The sequence below is a fragment of the Calypte anna genome, chromosome 28 (assembly GCF_003957555.1).
Source record: "Calypte anna isolate BGI_N300 chromosome 28, bCalAnn1_v1.p, whole genome shotgun sequence".
NCBI lineage: Eukaryota > Metazoa > Chordata > Aves > Apodiformes > Trochilidae > Calypte > Calypte anna.
Window position 1 is genome coordinate 2,669,808 of NC_044273.1, and position 17,230 is coordinate 2,687,037.

The following is a 17,230-nucleotide window of genomic DNA, read 5'->3' on the forward strand; positions in this document are numbered from 1 at the left end:
GCCACCTGCTGGTAGAACCGCACATGGAAGGAGGAAAAAAAAATATCCAACTCCACCAGCTTTAATTGTTGTAATCTTTCATTCTGAGCAAGCCAAGAGAGCAGCTACACATCCACACTACTACAGGACGTAAATCCACCTACTCACTGGCATGGGGAAGTGGGACAGCTATCTAATCCCACAGCAATTAATGAATGAGCTGAGGTTACAGCTCTGCAGCCTGGGGAGGGAAATTATTTCCTGCTGCAGAATTATCTGAGCCAGAACTTTGTGGAAAGGGTAGAGCAGGAGAACCACACTTGGCTGAGGTAAAAGTTGGGTTTGTTTTGGGTTTTTTTGCTTTCTGTAAAAAAAAAAAAAAAGTCCTTACAAATTGTATGAGGCCTGGACAAGTTGTGCTGAGAACAAAAAAGCCAAGATTTTGTCAGTAGCTGGCAAGCAAATGAAGAATAGGAATCCTTTTTTCAGCCTTTATGGAGTCATTTGGCATCTCCAGGCCTTGTAGCAGAGGACTGAGGGTCCTCTCCAACTCCACAACCTGTTGGAGATCCAATTGAACAAAGACCAAGTGAGCTGCAACTGATTCCAAGAGGACTTTTGGCCCTTTATTACTTCCTGGACAAGCACAGCTGATGCCCCATCATCCAAACAGAGTCAAGTTGTGACAAAATATGAGAAAAACAGTGTTCTGGTCCACACAACCCAAAACAAGGAAACCAAGTATGAAGAGACACATTTTACAGGCAAATAATTAAAGCAAAGAGATTGAGGAACAGAGTCATCCCAAAGTGGTTTTATCAACCAGTTACAGTTTTAATATAAAAATGTTTAGTCCAGTCATAAGCTTAATTGTTCAAATGAAGATGAGTAGTGGAACCAAGCTCTTGAACAAGATGGTTTTTAATTTCTTTCAACATCCAGCTTGTTGGGTGACAAGCAGTAACCTTACTCCAGAATTTACCTGTCCACACCTCTTGCTGCTGAACCAGATCTCGGGTTATTGCCCAGAGACCTTCCCCTCTCAGTCCTCCCTTCCTGAGGCTGCAGCTCAGGGGAATTTGGGTGATTTTTTGCTACCAGTTTATCCTGTACACACAGATCTAGACCACAAAGATTTGGTGGGGCCAAAGACTGAAATCTCCTCAGTCTTGGGGGAAGAGACAAGGACTTGACAAGAGGGGGGTGTGGAGAACCTTGCAGGCAGAATACTGCATCATGACTGCAGATGCAGGTTTAGGTTTTGATGGTTTTTAAGTACAGCATCCTTCAGGAGCACCAAACTCAACCCAAAACAGTGTAAAAATTGTTTAAAGAAAATACTGATAACCGTCAAAGTATTCCTGAAAAAAAAAAAAAGAAAAAAAATGACAAAAATCAAAAGAACTATGTACACCCATGCCAACCTTAGCTTCTCAAAAAAAAAATTAAATGGCATGTAAAAAAAAATACCTTCAAGTATAACATTCTGAACTGTTATCCATTCTGCCAGGAAGCTCTAAGAGTAGCTGTTTACAACTGAAACAGGCTGAGGAAAAAAAAAAGCATTCCCCTTAGGGCAAATAAACTTCTACAATTCTAGAGAACTATAGCAAAAAAAGGGAAATATTTGCCCTAAAGTAACACAAAGGCAAGCTGGAAGAAAGATGGCAACTGTATTTTTGTATCAGCCTTTCCAGGAAGAGGCTGGAGTATATTACTGTTACCTGGGAAATAAAAAAAAAACAAACAAACCAATCTTCCTACAAAACTTTATCACCTCCAAAATGGTTTTGGTCTTTTTTTTTTTTTAATTCATCTAAGGCATTATGCCTCTTTATTACATTTCTGAACTTGTTTTGTGCTTAGAAATTTTTAAAAAAAGCCAATACCTGTCCACTGGCATAGGGTGTCCATGCCCCAGGGTTGAAACTCTTCAGTCTGAACTCAGCTGAACCATCCCCACGCTCCAGAGATCTTCCCAGAGACATTTTCCTCTCTCTTCTCTTGTTCTCAGTTAACTTTGTCTTTAAAAAAACCATCTTTTTGTTTCCTAACCCTTCACTTGTTGTTCATCAAATGCTTTCAAACCAGGTAAAAAAGAACAAATTGTATTTTTGGACTTGAAATGGCTTCAATTCATGTTCTGTAATTCTTTTTATAAGTTAACAGAGCTTTGAATGAGTTAAGGCACCCATATGCCCAGAAAAAAAAAAATAAATACTTTGGGCTAAATACAACTAAGTGTTCAGCAGTCATTGAATTGCACAATCATCTCCCTAATTTGTAGCATAGTGCTGCCAATGTCTTCAGAGATCCTAAAATATGAATAATAAGAATCAGAGACTTTGCAAACATAAGGGACAAGGCATTGACAAGAACATTCTCAAGGTTCATTCTGTATTCCTGGCTCCTCAAGGTAACTGCTACTTCTAACTTAATTAGCCTTTAGCAGCAAGATCAGCATGTTCTAAGGATGAAATAAATAATCACACAATCAATACTAATGGTTCAAATGCTCAAACACATTATTGAAAACAGCAAATTTTCCACTCCTTCTCCTGCCAATCCAAGATTGTGGGAACAAGACCCTTGGCAATGACATTCATGGCTCTTGGTACCACAGAAGCTTCTGCAAAAAAAAAAATTCCAGGCCTGAAGTTTTGTTGTCTGTGGTGCTTGGGAGGTGTTTTACTGTGTTCGAAGCTGGTAGTCTGGAAGGGGAAAAAACAACCAATCAAAGCAAAGTTTTAGTAAATTGTTTCACTAGAAGCAGTAAAGAAGAGCAGCAAACTGGGATGAAGGGATAGAAACCAGATCTTTGCTTGGAATGGTTCTGACAATGAGCTCCAACTGCAGGAAGTCACACTTCCATGCCATAAAAAGTTAGATTTAAAACAACAAGAGGGAAATACTAAAAAAAAACCTTCCCTTTTATTTGCTAACAATCTAGTATCTTTGAGCAGTGTCTTATACATCTTAGACCTGGCAGGTTGATATGTGAGCCATCTATTTGTAAATTTACATCCCAAAAATCCCACTGCATTTTTCAATTTAACATTTCAGCATTACTGAAGTCCCCCAAGTGGGTCTTTCATTAAGACACCAAAAAAAGATGACTGGAAGAAGCAGCAGAGCACTACCCTGGATCTAAAGCACGTGGTGAAATACTGAAGAGCACAAACAAGCTGGGTTTGGGTGTTTCATTCTGTAGGGGTATGCCTGAGAATGAAACCAGGCAAGGAAGGGATTCTGCCCCTGTGCTCAGCCCTGGGGAGGCCACAGCTTGAGTCCTGTGTCCAGTTCTGGGCCCTTCAGCTCAAGGAGATTGAGGTGCTGGAGCAGGTCCAAAGGAGGCAACTGGGCTGGTGAAGGGACTCGAGCACAGACCCTGTGAGGAGAGGCTGAGGGAGCTGGGGGTGTTGAGGCTGGAGAAGAGGAGGCTCAGGGGAGACCTCATCACTCTCTCCAACTCCCTGAAAGGAGGTTGGAGCCAGGGGGGGGTTGGGCTCTTTTCCCAGGCAACTCTCAGCAAGACAAGAGGGCAGGGTCTCAAGTTGTGCCAGGGGAGGTTTAGGTTGGAGATGAGAAAGAATTTCTTTCTGGAGAGGGTGATCAGGCATTGGAATGGGCTGCCCAGGGAAATAGTGGATTCTCCGTGTCTGGAGATCTTTCCAAAGAGCCTGGATGTGGCACTGAGTGCCATGGGCTGGGAACTGCAGTGGGAGTGGATCAAGGGTTGGACTTGATGATCTCTGAGGTCCCTTCCAACCCAGCCAATTCTATGATTCTATAAGTTGGAGATGAAATTAAAAGTTTATTCACCTCCATTCTGGGTGATGTACCGGACCCACGGGAGTGCCTGGTAACCACTCTTCTCAATGATCTTTAAGTAACGAACCTGGAAAGAAAGGTTGTTCAAAAAATGTTGCTAAAAAATATGTTTCATGGGTAACACTGAACAGGAATCATCAAGGAGATGAGAAAAAGTTGTGTGTTCAAAGCCCAGCATGTTAACTTTTATTTGTATTGTTTCTTTTTGCAATTACTCACCTGGATTCCTGAAGTGGTAAAATATGGAATCTCAAACTTGACACTAATGGGAGGTTTGCCTTCTTTATCTTCAGCTTCAACACTTGGAAGTCCAAAGTGAGCTCTCATCAGGTATTCTTTACCACCCTAACCAAAAGGGAGAGATGTTTTGTTTGGGTTTTTTTTCTTGAAACAAAAGATAAAAAGCTGCCAACAATACAAGTGATTTACTCCAAGTCAAACTGCTGAACTCCACTATTCATTCCAGCTCTCCTCTAGAGTCTGAAATATTCATTCCAGCTCTCCTCTGGAGTTTAAATCTGAGCACGTGTTTTGATTTTAATTTTTTTTTTAAGATGCAGATCAAATTAGGACCAGGCTGAGGCATAATTCATTTTCTTCCAGCCTCATACTCAGAGGGAGAAAAAAAAAAAATTAGTTTATGTGGTGCTGCTGACCACTCTGATGAACTGGTGACAGACAGCTGTACTCCTGCACCATCAGCATTTGGAAGACCTCATGGAAGAGCTCATGCTCATGGAACCACCCAAGAAGCACAAACCAGCTGCTGCTAAATCCAAGCCAAGGGATTACACCATCCACAGACATGGGTCAAAAATCTGCTCTCTAACCCAGTTCTGCAGAATTCTCTGCAAAAAAAAAATATAAGCAGTATCTTAAATATCTATTAGCAAGCTCCAAGCCTTCATCCAAAGAAAAAGAGGCCAGTGCTGCTTGTCTGATACTACTAGAATTTGCTTTAGGCAGAGTCTGAACACTCATAAGATATTAATGTGAAGTAATTACTACACTGTTAGGTGAGAAGATGAAAAATAACACTTACTGGAAAAGATTTAATGGACCAGACAATTTCACTGTTCTCTGGAACCCATTTGACACTTCCAACAGTGGTTTTAAACTTTGGTGAGTCTGCATCATTTGGAACTGGAATGTGAATCTCCACATTGTTGGCAGTTGAGCGACGCTTAAATTGACTTTTTGCCTACAGAAGAAATCAAAAATAAATCAGAGAAGCAGCCTCTAAGTATTTTCAGTATGTCAGTGAGCGCAGAGAGACCCAAATTCCCCTCCACCCTCAGAACCAGAGCTGCAAGACACACTAGAACTTACAATTGAAGCTTTCAAAAAGCTCTAAGTGCCCCAGAAATATTAATACTGGTACAAAAAATGCACATTTTACTGCAGAAGCTTGGAAAACAAATGAAAGAGAAAATAAAAATTAGACTATTTAGAACTTCTGACCTTGATCATGTACTCAATACGGCTGTGGGAATGTTTTTCAATCACAGACTCAATCCAGATCAGTGGTTTTACCTAATGGGGGAAAAAAAAACCAAACCACTTCACAGCTGTGGGTTTTACTTTGACACTGTCAGCTTCCCCACAAAGCTACTCTGAAGCCCTCAGAGAACAGAAATGGGGTTTGAAATGACAAACAAATTGTGAAATAAAGGTAGAAAAGAGCAAGCACAGACACCAAAACAAGCACTGAGAGAATTACAGGCTTAAAAATGTCAATCTTGGATTAATCCCTAATAACAAAGTTGCATCAAAATATCTGATAGTTGAACACACTGAAATATGAGAAGCCTTAAAAATGACTAATTCAAATTGCCCTTAAAATAAAAAAATCTAACACTAAGCTTTCCATTTGTTGTCTCCTGTCCTAGCTGCCTGTTAGGGGAGTCCTTTATATTGGCTTTTTCCTCTTCTCAAAGGAAAACTTCTCACTGTGCTTAGCACACTCTAAAAAAATGTCAAATATTGTTGTCAAGCACAATGAATTGCTACACTGACATTTCCTCATGTAGTCAGCATAAAAAGAAAAAGGGCATTTCAGAAATGGTTCAATTCTTGCCAAGTTACTTCCAAACTCATTCTCACTTCACCAAAAGGAGCAAGCACAAAGCTCTGCTACCAAAGGCTGACTTGAAAACTACCACGCAGCCTGTGCTGTAAGAAAAGAGTAAACCAAAGAGAAAGCCACCAGCAATCCAAAACATTTTCATGTGGAAAAAAAAAAAAGGCAAAGATCCAGACTTACGTGGGTGTTCAGACGATAGGACATGAGCTCAAACTCTCCATCAGGAGGAATGAAGGAAATGGTTCTGTCGTTCTCGAAGCGAGAGAGCCGAACGCACTGATGGAACTTCACATCTTCCAGTTCCACGGATTTGCTTTTGCCACCTGCAGGAAATGCAGGTGTCAAGGTGCTGCACAAGTGATGCCTGAAGCCTCCTCACAGCCATCACACTGCAGCACAGCTGTCTGCTGACTTTCCTGCTGTTCAGTCACTGCTTTCTTTAGCTCGCTGTTTTTTCACGCACCACGTGCGTTTTTAAAAGCCTTTAGGCAATTAAGAGTTGGCAAAAAAAAACCCCTACCAGCTAATTAATCAACTGGCCAAGTCTCTCTGGCCTAATGAGACATAAACATTTGCTTCAATTTTTGCTGGAGGATTTTAGGACTCAAAATGAAGAAAGAGATGAGGAACCCCAGATGGCTGCCATGGATGACCACAGTGTTCCGACTCTCTCTCTCCTCACAAGATCCAACATGGTTTTCCACGTGGATAAAGAAACAACTTCTGTCATCTCAGAACAAATCCCTCTCAAGCAGCCTAAAACCTAAGACTTCAGATAAGATCTTCCAGGGTTGTGAAGTGAAACACTCACGGCCTGTGTTGTCAAAGAGGACTTTGTCATTCAAGCCCAGGCGCAGCTCGGGCATTCCCGAGAGGAACACGCGCATCTTGATGGACCCAACGATCTCGCTCCGCAGGACATTCCCATTGGCACTGACCTGAACAAAAGGAAAGGGAAAAAAGATTGCTCTGATATGATACTGAGACAGCCAACAAGAGTCCCAACCCCACATCCCCATTTGCTTGGGTGGCTTTCTCCTGAGAAATGAAGCCAGGAGTTTTTCCGGAGAGAAATCCGTACGATCGTGGAACGGGTTGGGTTGGAAGGGACCCTGAAGCTCCTCCAGTCCCAACTCCTGCTGCAGGGACACCTCCCACCAGCCCAGGGTGCTCCAAGCCCCATCCAACCTGACCTGAGACACTGCCAGGGATGGGGCAATCACAGCTTCTCTGGGCAACCTGGGCCAGGGGCTCAGCACCCCCCAATTAAAGAATTTCTTCCTCACGTCCAACCTCCATCTCCCCTCCTCCAGCTTGAAACCTTTGTCCCCTCACTGCACCCCCGGGTCAAAACCCTTCAGATGTGGGAAGGTTGCTCAAAGGTGACCCCAAAGCCTCCTTTTCTCCAGAGAGGATCAGAGCAGGGAGGTGATGAGGGGAGGACACAGCAGCACACCCAAAGGAAGGATTGTTTGTCTGCTGTCTGCACGACAAGAGCCACAGGGAGGCTTTCTCTTGCACCCTTGCAGGTTTTCAGCCAATTAACCCATTTTCAATACTTTCTGCTACAACCCTCATGACAAGTGAAGGTAAAAGGTACCCACCAGAAGGTTAACAGACTCTATAACATCCAGGAACACTTCATTTTTCCTGTATTTTATCCCTTCTGATCTCCAGGAAACAGCATTGGTAACAGTGGCAGGAGGACGGGGAGCTCCAGTTTCAAGTTTGTGACCTTCCTGAGTGATGTACCTGTACAGGCAGGACAAAAAAAAAACAAAAAAATATATTTTTATTTGCTAACTAGACCAAGCCAAATGATTTGCTTGCATCCAGGATAATTCTCAAAACTTCCCAAAGAGTTTGTGACTCAGTGGTGCAGACTGATACTTACTCTTGTAAAATTTTACTGTCAGTGGTTTGGGGGTAGCCAAAATCCATAAGCTCATCTAACAACTCATAAATAATAACAAAATTATCCCTAATGCTCTCTTCTTCCAGCTCCTTGAAATATTCAGAGAAAACCTGAAACACAATGACAGGAGGGAGGGGAAGAAGGATTAGAGTGGAACACATTCAGAATACACTTATATATATTCAGAATGTATTCTGAATATTATATATCCATATTTTGAATATTATATATTCAGAATATATTCTTGCATCTGAAATGGCAACTTTTTAAAAGAAAAACCCCAAACCAAACCTCATAATTCACAAACAGCATTCTGGTCAGAAGATGAGGCTCAGGAAGCCCACCTCAAATTAAAAAGAGAGAGAGCCAGAGAATCCTAGAAGCAACTCTTGTCTAGTATGAAAAATATTTATTCTGGAGGAAAGAGTTTTCATGCCAGGTAGAGATGAACCAAACACAGAAGCTGAGTGATAAACCACTCCTCATGCAGCAAGTTCACAGCCCTCCTCTGTGCTCTCAGGGCTTGTGCAACTACTCACAGCTTTGTGCCACATCCTTTGCCTACTCAGCTACAAAACATTAATGCCATTATTAGTGATTAGGACACTAATTAGTTCTGAACAATACCCAAACACAGAGTAAAAAAGCTCTCAGAAACCACAGAAATCTTTAAAGATGCAAAAGCTCTCTGCACTTCTGTTGAAACCCAGCTTAGGCTGAAGTGAAAAGAACACAGGAATTACTTCTGGGATGTTGTACTCACCTGAACTACTTTATACAAAAATGAAAACACCAGTGACACACAAGCATTTTTCTTAGAAGTTGCAACAACTGGTAAAGGATGTTGAGGAAGATTCATCCAAACAAAGAAAAGTGTTTACCAAGTGCATTCATTAAAGCCTTCAGGCAACAAGTTGGCCAAAAAACCCCCTATGAGCTAATTAATCAACAGTAACGAGATATAAACATTTACTCTTGTCAATTATTGCCTGAATTTAACAGAAATAGTTTCTTGTGGTGCTGGTGCATGTTACACTGCATAAAGCAGAAAATCTCTTTATTTAACAGTCTCCAGGGGTCCCTTCACCCATTTTCCTGATTTTTTTTTTAGACACAAACACCAAAAAGAGCAGAGCAGGACTTGGCACTGGAGCTGTGCAGGGGAAAGGATACGATACAAATTGTTGTGTTTAATCCACATGAAACGAACTCCTCCGTGTGCCAGGATAGGAGAAAGGGTTCCCTCTTCTTCCTTTTCCATGAGGATTGGCATAAAATGCTCCACCTCGGACATGTCCACATCTCCACGGTAATTCCGGCAGATCAGAACCTGGAAGGAAAGCAACAAACCCCTCGTTTGTTTCTCTTACAAAACACAACGTTTCCACGCGAGACCAAGGCACAGGATATTTAGGAGGCTTCTTTCTGGAACCTTTTAAAAGCCACCAAGCTCCAGGACGGCCTCAGTACACCCCACAACTCCATCAGTGTTTAACCCCAAAGCCCCGTCCTGACCTTTCCCAGAATTATTTCCTTCTCCTCCCGCTGCACAACAACGATGGGAAAGATGGGAAAACACCCACCCCAGACAAACCATCTCCAAAAAACGGCCGAGATGAGTGACCCAGGGGGATGCCCCAGGCCCTGCTGCACCTCCCCTGCCTGCAGCCTCCTCCCTGCACACCGGGAGAGGGAAAGCGGCTCCCGCAGAGAACCGGACCGGAACCCGCGGAGAGGAAGGTCGCTCCGCAGAGCCCACACCGCAGCCCGGGCCTCACCTTCCCCTTCAGATCCAGCACATAGACGGCGCTGGCCGACATCGCCGCTCCGCCGGCTGCCGCCCGGCCCCGCCGTGTCCCGCACCGCCGCTTCCGCTTCCCGCCCCGGTACTTCCGCGGGAAACCGGGAAACGAGTCCCGGCCGCTGGGAGGAAGGATACGCGCAACGCTGCGCCGCGGCGGCAGGATACGGACAAGCGGTTAAATAGTCCCGGGGAATGCGTGTTCCCACCCCACACACACCGGGAAATACCGAACACAGCCCCAAAAACGGACAGGGGGAGAGCAGCCCCCGAGCAATGGGACAGTGTTTGGGTGTAAGAGGCACTGTAGGATTTTAAACGTCACTCCCGACCTCTCCACGGAGCTGTGAGGGCAGGCAGGGAGCTGCAGGAACTCCCCACGCAGGATGTTTCATCAGTGAACTGTCCCCCATTATAGAGTTATGGTGGCACCAAAGAGAATGCAACGTTTTAATAAGAATTTACATCAAAGGTACAAGTTACAGCGGCTCCCCCACCTCTGAAAGAACTCGGGGTAGAAAGAACTTACAGAGTTCCATCGGGTTATTGTGAGGCTTTCAAGACTCTCCACTTCCAAAAAAGAGAATTATTAGTATGAAACAAATAAAGGAGCATTTTCCAGCGATTGATTTTGGCTTTAATTGTGCTTTAAGCACTAAAAAAAACCCCAGCCCTCTGCATCTACATAAGTCAGAGTTCATGAGCCAAGAAGAGGCTTTGTGGAGTATTTGGGCTTGGAAAACCAAACCATGACATAAGACAGGGCAAAGCCATACACTTTCGGAAGATATATTAAATAATCAGCATGGGGAATGCAGGGATTCACATGGCAACCCTGCTCAGTACAAACAAAACACAACACCGGATCCAAAGCTTTGGAAAGCAGTCCCTTCACTTTGTCCAGCTGACTTTAGGAATGTCGTAATGCTCTGTCAGAGTATCCAAGTGCCTGTTGAAGTCCTAGGGGAGAGAAAAGAGAAAGAAAACTTTTAATATTCGGTGCTGACACCAACCACCAGACCCTCTGCTTCCCCGCTCAGGGCTTCACAAACACAGAACAGTTCCTCCAGCCTGACAACCCTCCAGCCTTGCCCTTATCCTGCTGATAAATCCACTCTGATGCCCGAGAAAAGCGGGATCATTTCTCTCACCTCCACTCTCTGCTTATGGGTCTTGGACGCTTTCTTCAGGATCCTCTCCATTTGCTGAGGAAGACACAAGCCAGCCCGGTTACTTCCAAACCCTCGCAGCCCCTCAAGGGCCACACCTGAGGGATCCCAGAGGGTTTTTAACCCTTCCCCAAGCCCCCAGCCGGGGTCTGGCCATGCCAGGGCCACCCTACCCGCTTCTCCTGCATCTTCTCATAAGCCACCTGCGCCGGGGTCCTCTTATCCAACCCTCGCTTCTTCTCCTCCTCCTGCTTCTTGCTGCTCACGATCTGCTCCACGATCTGCGCCTTCTCCTTCGCCTTCTTCTTCTTCCTGCGGGCCAGAAGCCTTCAAACACCCAACCCTGACTCCCTTCCCTCCTTTTCCTCCTCCAAATCCCCACTTTTCCTCACCGCTTGCCGGCCCCCAGGGCCCCTCCGCTGCCCTTCAGCCGCAGCGGCCCGCGCTGCACCGCCTCGTAGTCCGCCATGTTGCGCGGGCTCCGCCCCGCGTTCTCCCTCAAGGGAGGGAAGCGCCGAGCGGGTCCCGCAAAGCTGAGGGGAAGGGTGCGGGAGTGGGGGCTGCGGCAGCGAAAATAAACACCCCCGGTTCTCCCCGGACAGAGCGATCCTGAATAATTTCGCGTTGTCTGAAGGCTCCCCGAGGAGCGGGGTGGTGTTCTTCGCTGAGGGGGAAGAGGCTTTTCCACAGGGCTGAAAGGCTCGCCCCGCCGCGGGGTTGGAACGGCCAGGAAATAAGGAGGTTTTACAGCGTGTTTGTGGTGGGTAAATGGGAGCCAGGCACATGCTGGAGTTGTGCAGTCAGTTCCTCCTCCCCTTCTTTTTCATGTTTCATACAGACACATTTCTGTTCACATATATAAGCTGTTATTCACACATACTTCCAGTGTAAAGGCCATATATGTATCAGTGTATAGGGATCATGCTAATAACTTCACTAGTGGAAGTGAGCAGAATTTCTAGATTACCTCCAGTATATCAGCACTAATACACAACGTGTATTACAGGGAAAAGTGAGAAAGATGAGGGTTTACCATCACTGCTAGTGATTCCTAGCATATGGTGTTAAATCCTGAAGGGGAAAGACACTGCTAACACTGTTGAGGTAATTTACCACAGCTGAAGGAATGAGAAAGCTCAGCCCCTGGAGTTTACCTGCCCCCCAGAGACACAAACAAGAAGCTGTTAGTTGTTGGGCTAAATACTGTAATATGAGTCTTTGTTGTGCTCAGAGGAGACAGGTGAGTGATGCTGGATAAGAGCCTTAAATAGCCAGACTGAGGATTTGATGAAATGCTCCTATTATGATCCTTTGCAGCCTGTGGAATAGGGGAGCTGGTTACTTGATCCTCTGCTATACCTGAACCTCATTGTTGCAGCTTTTAATAACGGAATATCCAGGCTGCCTATAAAAGTGCCCTAGAGGAAAGGATGATGGGACAAGAATCAGCATTCAGAGCTAGAAATGGGCAACAAGCAAACTGTTTTCACTCCAGAGCAACTGGATGCATATCAGGTAGAAAACAAACTAAGTAACTGGCTGGAGAGAACATACATCACAATAAAACTTAAGTCTCTGTACAGAAAAAGTTTGGGTCAATGCATGCTGAAAGTTGTCATTACATGTTATGTATTTTCTTATTTTGTAGGATTGTACTTTCTTTACGAGGAAAGAAATTCTGAGGTGAGTCTTTATGCATTTTGTGGGTAAAGGATAGAGATTGGTATAGAAACAGGTTACACAGAGGGTGAGGTGCTTTAGAAGAATTTTAAAATGTTTTTACACAAATTTAAAGTGAAAGCCTTGGGCACGCTGAACAATTCCGTTGCTTTTTTATGTAGAAAACCTAAACTGAGCCAGAATTGAATTTTATGCTAAGGTACCAGGCTGTATATCAGAAGTAGTAAGTTATATTTTAATGCACGCTTTGCCAGCAATATCCATGTTCCCCTCACCTTACTTTATGACAAATGCTTTAAATACACTTACTCTTCGGAAAGCTTTGCCTGGTTGATTAAAACCTGGATGTGTGTGTCAAATTTTATTCACTTGTTTTCATGTCTTCACAATTACCCTGATACTCTAAAGTGCATTTTTCCCAAAGCCTTTGTGTGCCTCAGTAATCATCCCATTTAATCTGATAAAGACAGGTTCTGTTGAAGGGCTGAGAGCCTTACTTGGAAACCTCAACTTGTTCTCCTCTTGTAAAAAATACTTACCCAGGTAGTAATATACATAATACTTACGTTGCATTTGCCTTTCCTAACTGGTGGGTGTAGTAGCAGAAAGGGAAGTGTTCAGTTGCTGCATCTCTCAAGTTGTCATCACTCATTTTTCTGGTTGGTTTCTCTGAAGGGCAGAGCACAAATGAGAATTTTGTACAGAGTATGTCTCAAAACTTACCTGTGTATGAGTTCTATACAGGATCAAATATGAGTGGTTCTGCAGTAACTGAAAACTAAATTTGTCTGCCTTTCCATGCAGTAAATAGAACCATAACTGTGTCATGAAGAAGACATTTATTATTGATAAGGATCCTTTTTAAAATTCTGCCCTATTGTTGTGTTGGTAACAGCTGCAAGTGGGATCCTTGGTCTAGCACAAGAACTGAAGGAAACAGCATGCTGAGAAAGTGGTGGATACATTCCAGTAATTGTGTACATGTTCTGTCTCTTCAACCTGAGTTCTAAGGAAAAAACAGAAAGATGCTTAGGGTGGATAAAAACCTGGTGGAGTAGGTCCTGGATCTCTCTCTTCCAACCAATGCCTTAGGCAGTCAGGTTTTATTCCAGCATTTAATCTGACTCTTTCATGCTCCAGTTGAAGCCCATTATTTTTTGTTGCAGTCATTGTGGATGTGGAAAACAGATCCTTTTCACCTTGCAACAAGTTTTTGTGTGTTGGGAAACTGATGAGGGGACCTTCAGGTTGAAAGTCTTGTGCCTTGCTGTTGTGAACATGGGAACACCAAACTTGAAGAGGGGAGATTTAGGTTGGACATGAGGAAGAAATTCTTTAATTTGAGGGTTGTGAGGCACTGGCACAGGTTGCCCAAGGAAATGGAGGCTGCCCCATCCCTGGAAGTGTCTCAGGTCAGGTTGGATGGGGCTTGGAGCACCCTGGGCTGGTGGGAGATGTCCCTGACCATGCAGAGGGATTGGAACTGGATGAGCTTTAAGGTCTCTTCCAACTCAAACCATTCTATGAAATGTTAATTAAATGAAATCCTAACTGAGTGGGCCCCAGAACCATTGCTGGCAAAGCAGAAATCACTCTGAAACTTTGGCAAAATCTCTTTGCAGATACACAACATCTGCCTGACCTCTGCAGGCATTTTCACCTCATTGTTCTGGAAGCACCAAGGCTTTGTATTTTTCACCACTCTCACTCTGTTTTGTTGGGTTTTTTTGTTTTTTTTCCCTTCTCCCAGCAGCTCCCACCTGCATTAAACGTTATTTAGTGGCTGGGCCAAAGATGCCAAGTGTGACTTGAGATGGAAGAGGCAAACACATTGTTCTCAGGGGGGGAGATCCAAATACCTTGTTCCCTAACCAGGTTTCTCTTTCTGTTTCAGGCTGTTTTACAGATACAGGGACCTGGCCCCGCAGCTCGTTCCGCTCGACTACACAGCTAAACCCGCGGTGACACTTCCCTACCAGCTCATTGGCAGCATGCCAGAGCTGAAGGTACAGAGGAGGGAACCCAACTCCAATCCATTTCAGTTTAATCCCCCGTTTTTGTTTGTTTGTATGTTAATTATTCATCCTGTACTAATTGCTAGGGAGAGGGGGATGAAATAGAAATAAATTTTGCCTGTTGAAGTTCAGAATTCTTTCTGGAAGCTTCTCCTGAGCCATTCCCTGAAAACAACCCTGCAACTGCACAAAGGTTAAAGACTGCAGCTGTGCCTGCCTTTGATACAACGTGATAATAGCAGAAAGGGGAATACTTGCCAAAAAAAAAAGAGGTTACAACAAAAATAATCTTGCTCTAATTGTGTTTTATCTGATGATAAATGAATGCTGGTGGGGATGAACTTCCCCTGCTCCCCTCTTCTGTTTCCCAGGACAACCCATTCCGCCAGCGGATCGCAGAGGTTTTCTCAGAGGCTGGAGATGGCAACATGACTTTAGATGATTTTCTGGACATGTTTTCAGTCCTGAGTGAAATGGCTCCCAGAGACTTGAAAGCTTATTATGCTTTTAAAATTTATGGTGAGTGGGACGTGGGTGAAAAGTAAACTTGGGGGAAATCCTGCAGCTTCATTAGCAAGATGCTAATTTTGTCACCATAGTGATTTCTAGTTGGGAATGTCTGTAATACAGCCTCTTCTTGTCATTGCATTTGAAATTCCTCTTCTCTCAGCAATTTCTGGTCTTCTTTATCCTTTTGTCTCTCCTCCTACTTATTTAGGATTCAGATTTACTGCAAAATTTACAACCTGAAATCATCTGCAGCTTTCAAGAGCTGATAAACGTTTAGGAAATCCTTCTGTCTGAGGGGCAGCCTGGAAGAGAGCAGCACAAGGGACTTGGCTGTCCATAAATCTGTAGATTTTTGGGTGGGGGAGAGTGAGGGAGGGAAGCAGACTTTGAGCAATTTTCTCCAAGGAGAAGTTGAAAGATTTATTTTCACAGTACCACTTCCAGTTCCTTTCTTCATGATCAGCAAAAGCCAAACAATAAGTTAAACAAACTGACCAATATTTTGTTGTGATTTAAACTTTGTGCTTCAGCAAAGACACCAAGAATCCCCACCAAACCTGAGCAGCCCATTCTCTTCCTTCCACTTATTTCTTGCCTTTAGTAGTGATTTGCTGGAATGATTTAATTACACTGTAATAGATTTAACATTAATTAATTTTAAAGGATTTATTTAACTATAACTATCACCCTTATGCAAGAAAAAGAGAAATTATTTTAGAATTTCTATGTTGTTACTGAATTTTTATACAAGCAAATAGAGGTAACTGCAAGGCTTCAGTTCTGATTTGGAAGTTCTGTTAATACAAATGAATTATGGCCTGGGAACCAAACCCTCCCTATTAGGTCTTGGCAGTCAACCATGTAAAATGCTGACTTTTGTCACTTTGAATTCATTTTGGTCCCTTTGACAGATTTTAACAATGATGATTACATATGCAAATCAGATCTAGAGAAAACTGTTAACAAATTAACCCGGAATGAACTTACCCCAGAAGAAGTTAACCTTGTGTGTGACAAGGTGATCTATGAAGCTGATGCTGACAATGATGGCAAGCTGTCTTTGGAAGACTTTCAGCACATGATAACACGAGCTCCAGATTTCCTTAGGTAATATTTACTTTTCATTTCCAACACAGAATTGATCTTTGTTTGTACCAGAAGTCTCTGGACTTTGTGTTTCACATTTCCTCTCAAGCCATTACAGATCACTCCTCTTCCCTGACAGTTCCTAGGAGAGTTGCCCACTGCCAAGACTTGGAAAACAGAATTGGAGGCTTCTTGACTTGCTTTTTTGTACTTTTTACATGACAAAAAGTCCCAATAAATTGAAAAGTTAGCATTAGCACTTGGGTCTGTCAGCTTATTCAGTGCCTAACACCCTCTAAATGTCTTTTCTGATGCCAAGCAGCACTTCAGATCTTGGCACCACCTTTATGTTCCTATTTCTTTGCAAGTGCTACACAAAATAAAAGTTTCCAACTTATTGTATAATTAGTCCTAGGACTAAGATTAGAAAATCAAATCCTAGGACTAATTGTAGTGAATCCTTTGCAGAGTGACAGCTAAGTGATCACTACTTCCTCTTTTTAATAGCACCTTTCACATTCGAATCTGAACACAGTGAAAGATGGAGGCTGCTGTGCTGCTTGAACCTTCAACAACTCTCACTTCACCTGAGATTATCATCCATGAGGAGCAAAAAGGACAATTTCTGGTAACTGACTCATTCAGAGAACATTGCCTCTTGTTTATCTCTTTAAAAGGAACATGAAACTCATCATCAGGATTTCTGTGTAATTTAACAAATTGCCTATTTCCCCCCCTGCAAGCTAGAGCCTAGACAGTCAGATAAAATCACTTTTAAGTTTAGACACCAGCAGGTAGCAAAGGAGCTTCTATGACATTATAGCTCTTAAATAAATTCCTAAGAAAATTACTTACCCAGTAAAAAAACCTTGAAAATAGTTTCAAAACCATTATGGTTAATCAAAACTGTGCAATTACCCCCTCTGCTCAGCTTGAACAGTCTGAACAGACAGTCCAGTGAATCAGTTTGCTGAAGTATTCTCCCTTTGTGTCACAGAAACCCAGAACAGATTCTGAGAAGAACATAGAGAAGAGCTCTCAATTTCAGAATTCACAGTGGTAGCATTGTTTGAAGGACAGAAGATTCTATTCTGGGTTCCTGTCCCCCTTTTTTTATTTTTAGAAACACCCTATTTTTCCACAGAAGAATCTATATGCACG

General features: G+C 43.3%; 3 protein-coding genes across 3 annotated transcripts; 1 reads left to right on the forward strand and 2 right to left on the reverse strand.

Moving 5' to 3' along the window:
- Window positions 1–580: 580 nt before the first annotated feature.
- On the reverse strand, window positions 581–9,704 carry AP1M1 (adaptor related protein complex 1 subunit mu 1). Its single transcript, XM_008500913.2, has 12 exons — window positions 9,587–9,704; window positions 8,982–9,138; window positions 8,572–8,639; window positions 7,788–7,918; window positions 7,498–7,645; window positions 6,705–6,831; window positions 6,074–6,216; window positions 5,272–5,343; window positions 4,853–5,011; window positions 4,030–4,155; window positions 3,802–3,877; window positions 581–2,690 (listed from the first exon to the last, which is right to left on the reverse strand). Exons 1-12 carry the CDS (start codon window positions 9,626–9,628, stop codon window positions 2,668–2,670), a joined length of 1,272 nt encoding a protein of 423 aa, XP_008499135.1. The 5' UTR covers window positions 9,629–9,704; the 3' UTR covers window positions 581–2,667.
- A 526-nt stretch (window positions 9,705–10,230) lies between these two features.
- Window positions 10,231–11,464, reverse strand: FAM32A (family with sequence similarity 32 member A). The gene is made up of 4 exons (XM_008500914.2): window positions 11,171–11,464; window positions 10,952–11,090; window positions 10,761–10,814; window positions 10,231–10,569 (listed from the first exon to the last, which is right to left on the reverse strand). The coding sequence occupies exons 1-4, from the start codon at window positions 11,245–11,247 to the stop codon at window positions 10,501–10,503; spliced, it is 339 nt and encodes a 112-aa protein (XP_008499136.1). The 5' UTR covers window positions 11,248–11,464; the 3' UTR covers window positions 10,231–10,500.
- On the forward strand, window positions 11,246–17,157 carry CIB3 (calcium and integrin binding family member 3). The gene is made up of 7 exons (XM_030466659.1): window positions 11,246–11,300; window positions 11,390–11,538; window positions 12,427–12,461; window positions 14,353–14,464; window positions 14,845–14,992; window positions 15,895–16,090; window positions 16,577–17,157. Exons 1-7 carry the CDS (start codon window positions 11,246–11,248, stop codon window positions 16,596–16,598), a joined length of 717 nt encoding a protein of 238 aa, XP_030322519.1. The 3' UTR covers window positions 16,599–17,157.
- The last annotated feature ends 73 nt before the right edge of the window (window positions 17,158–17,230 follow it).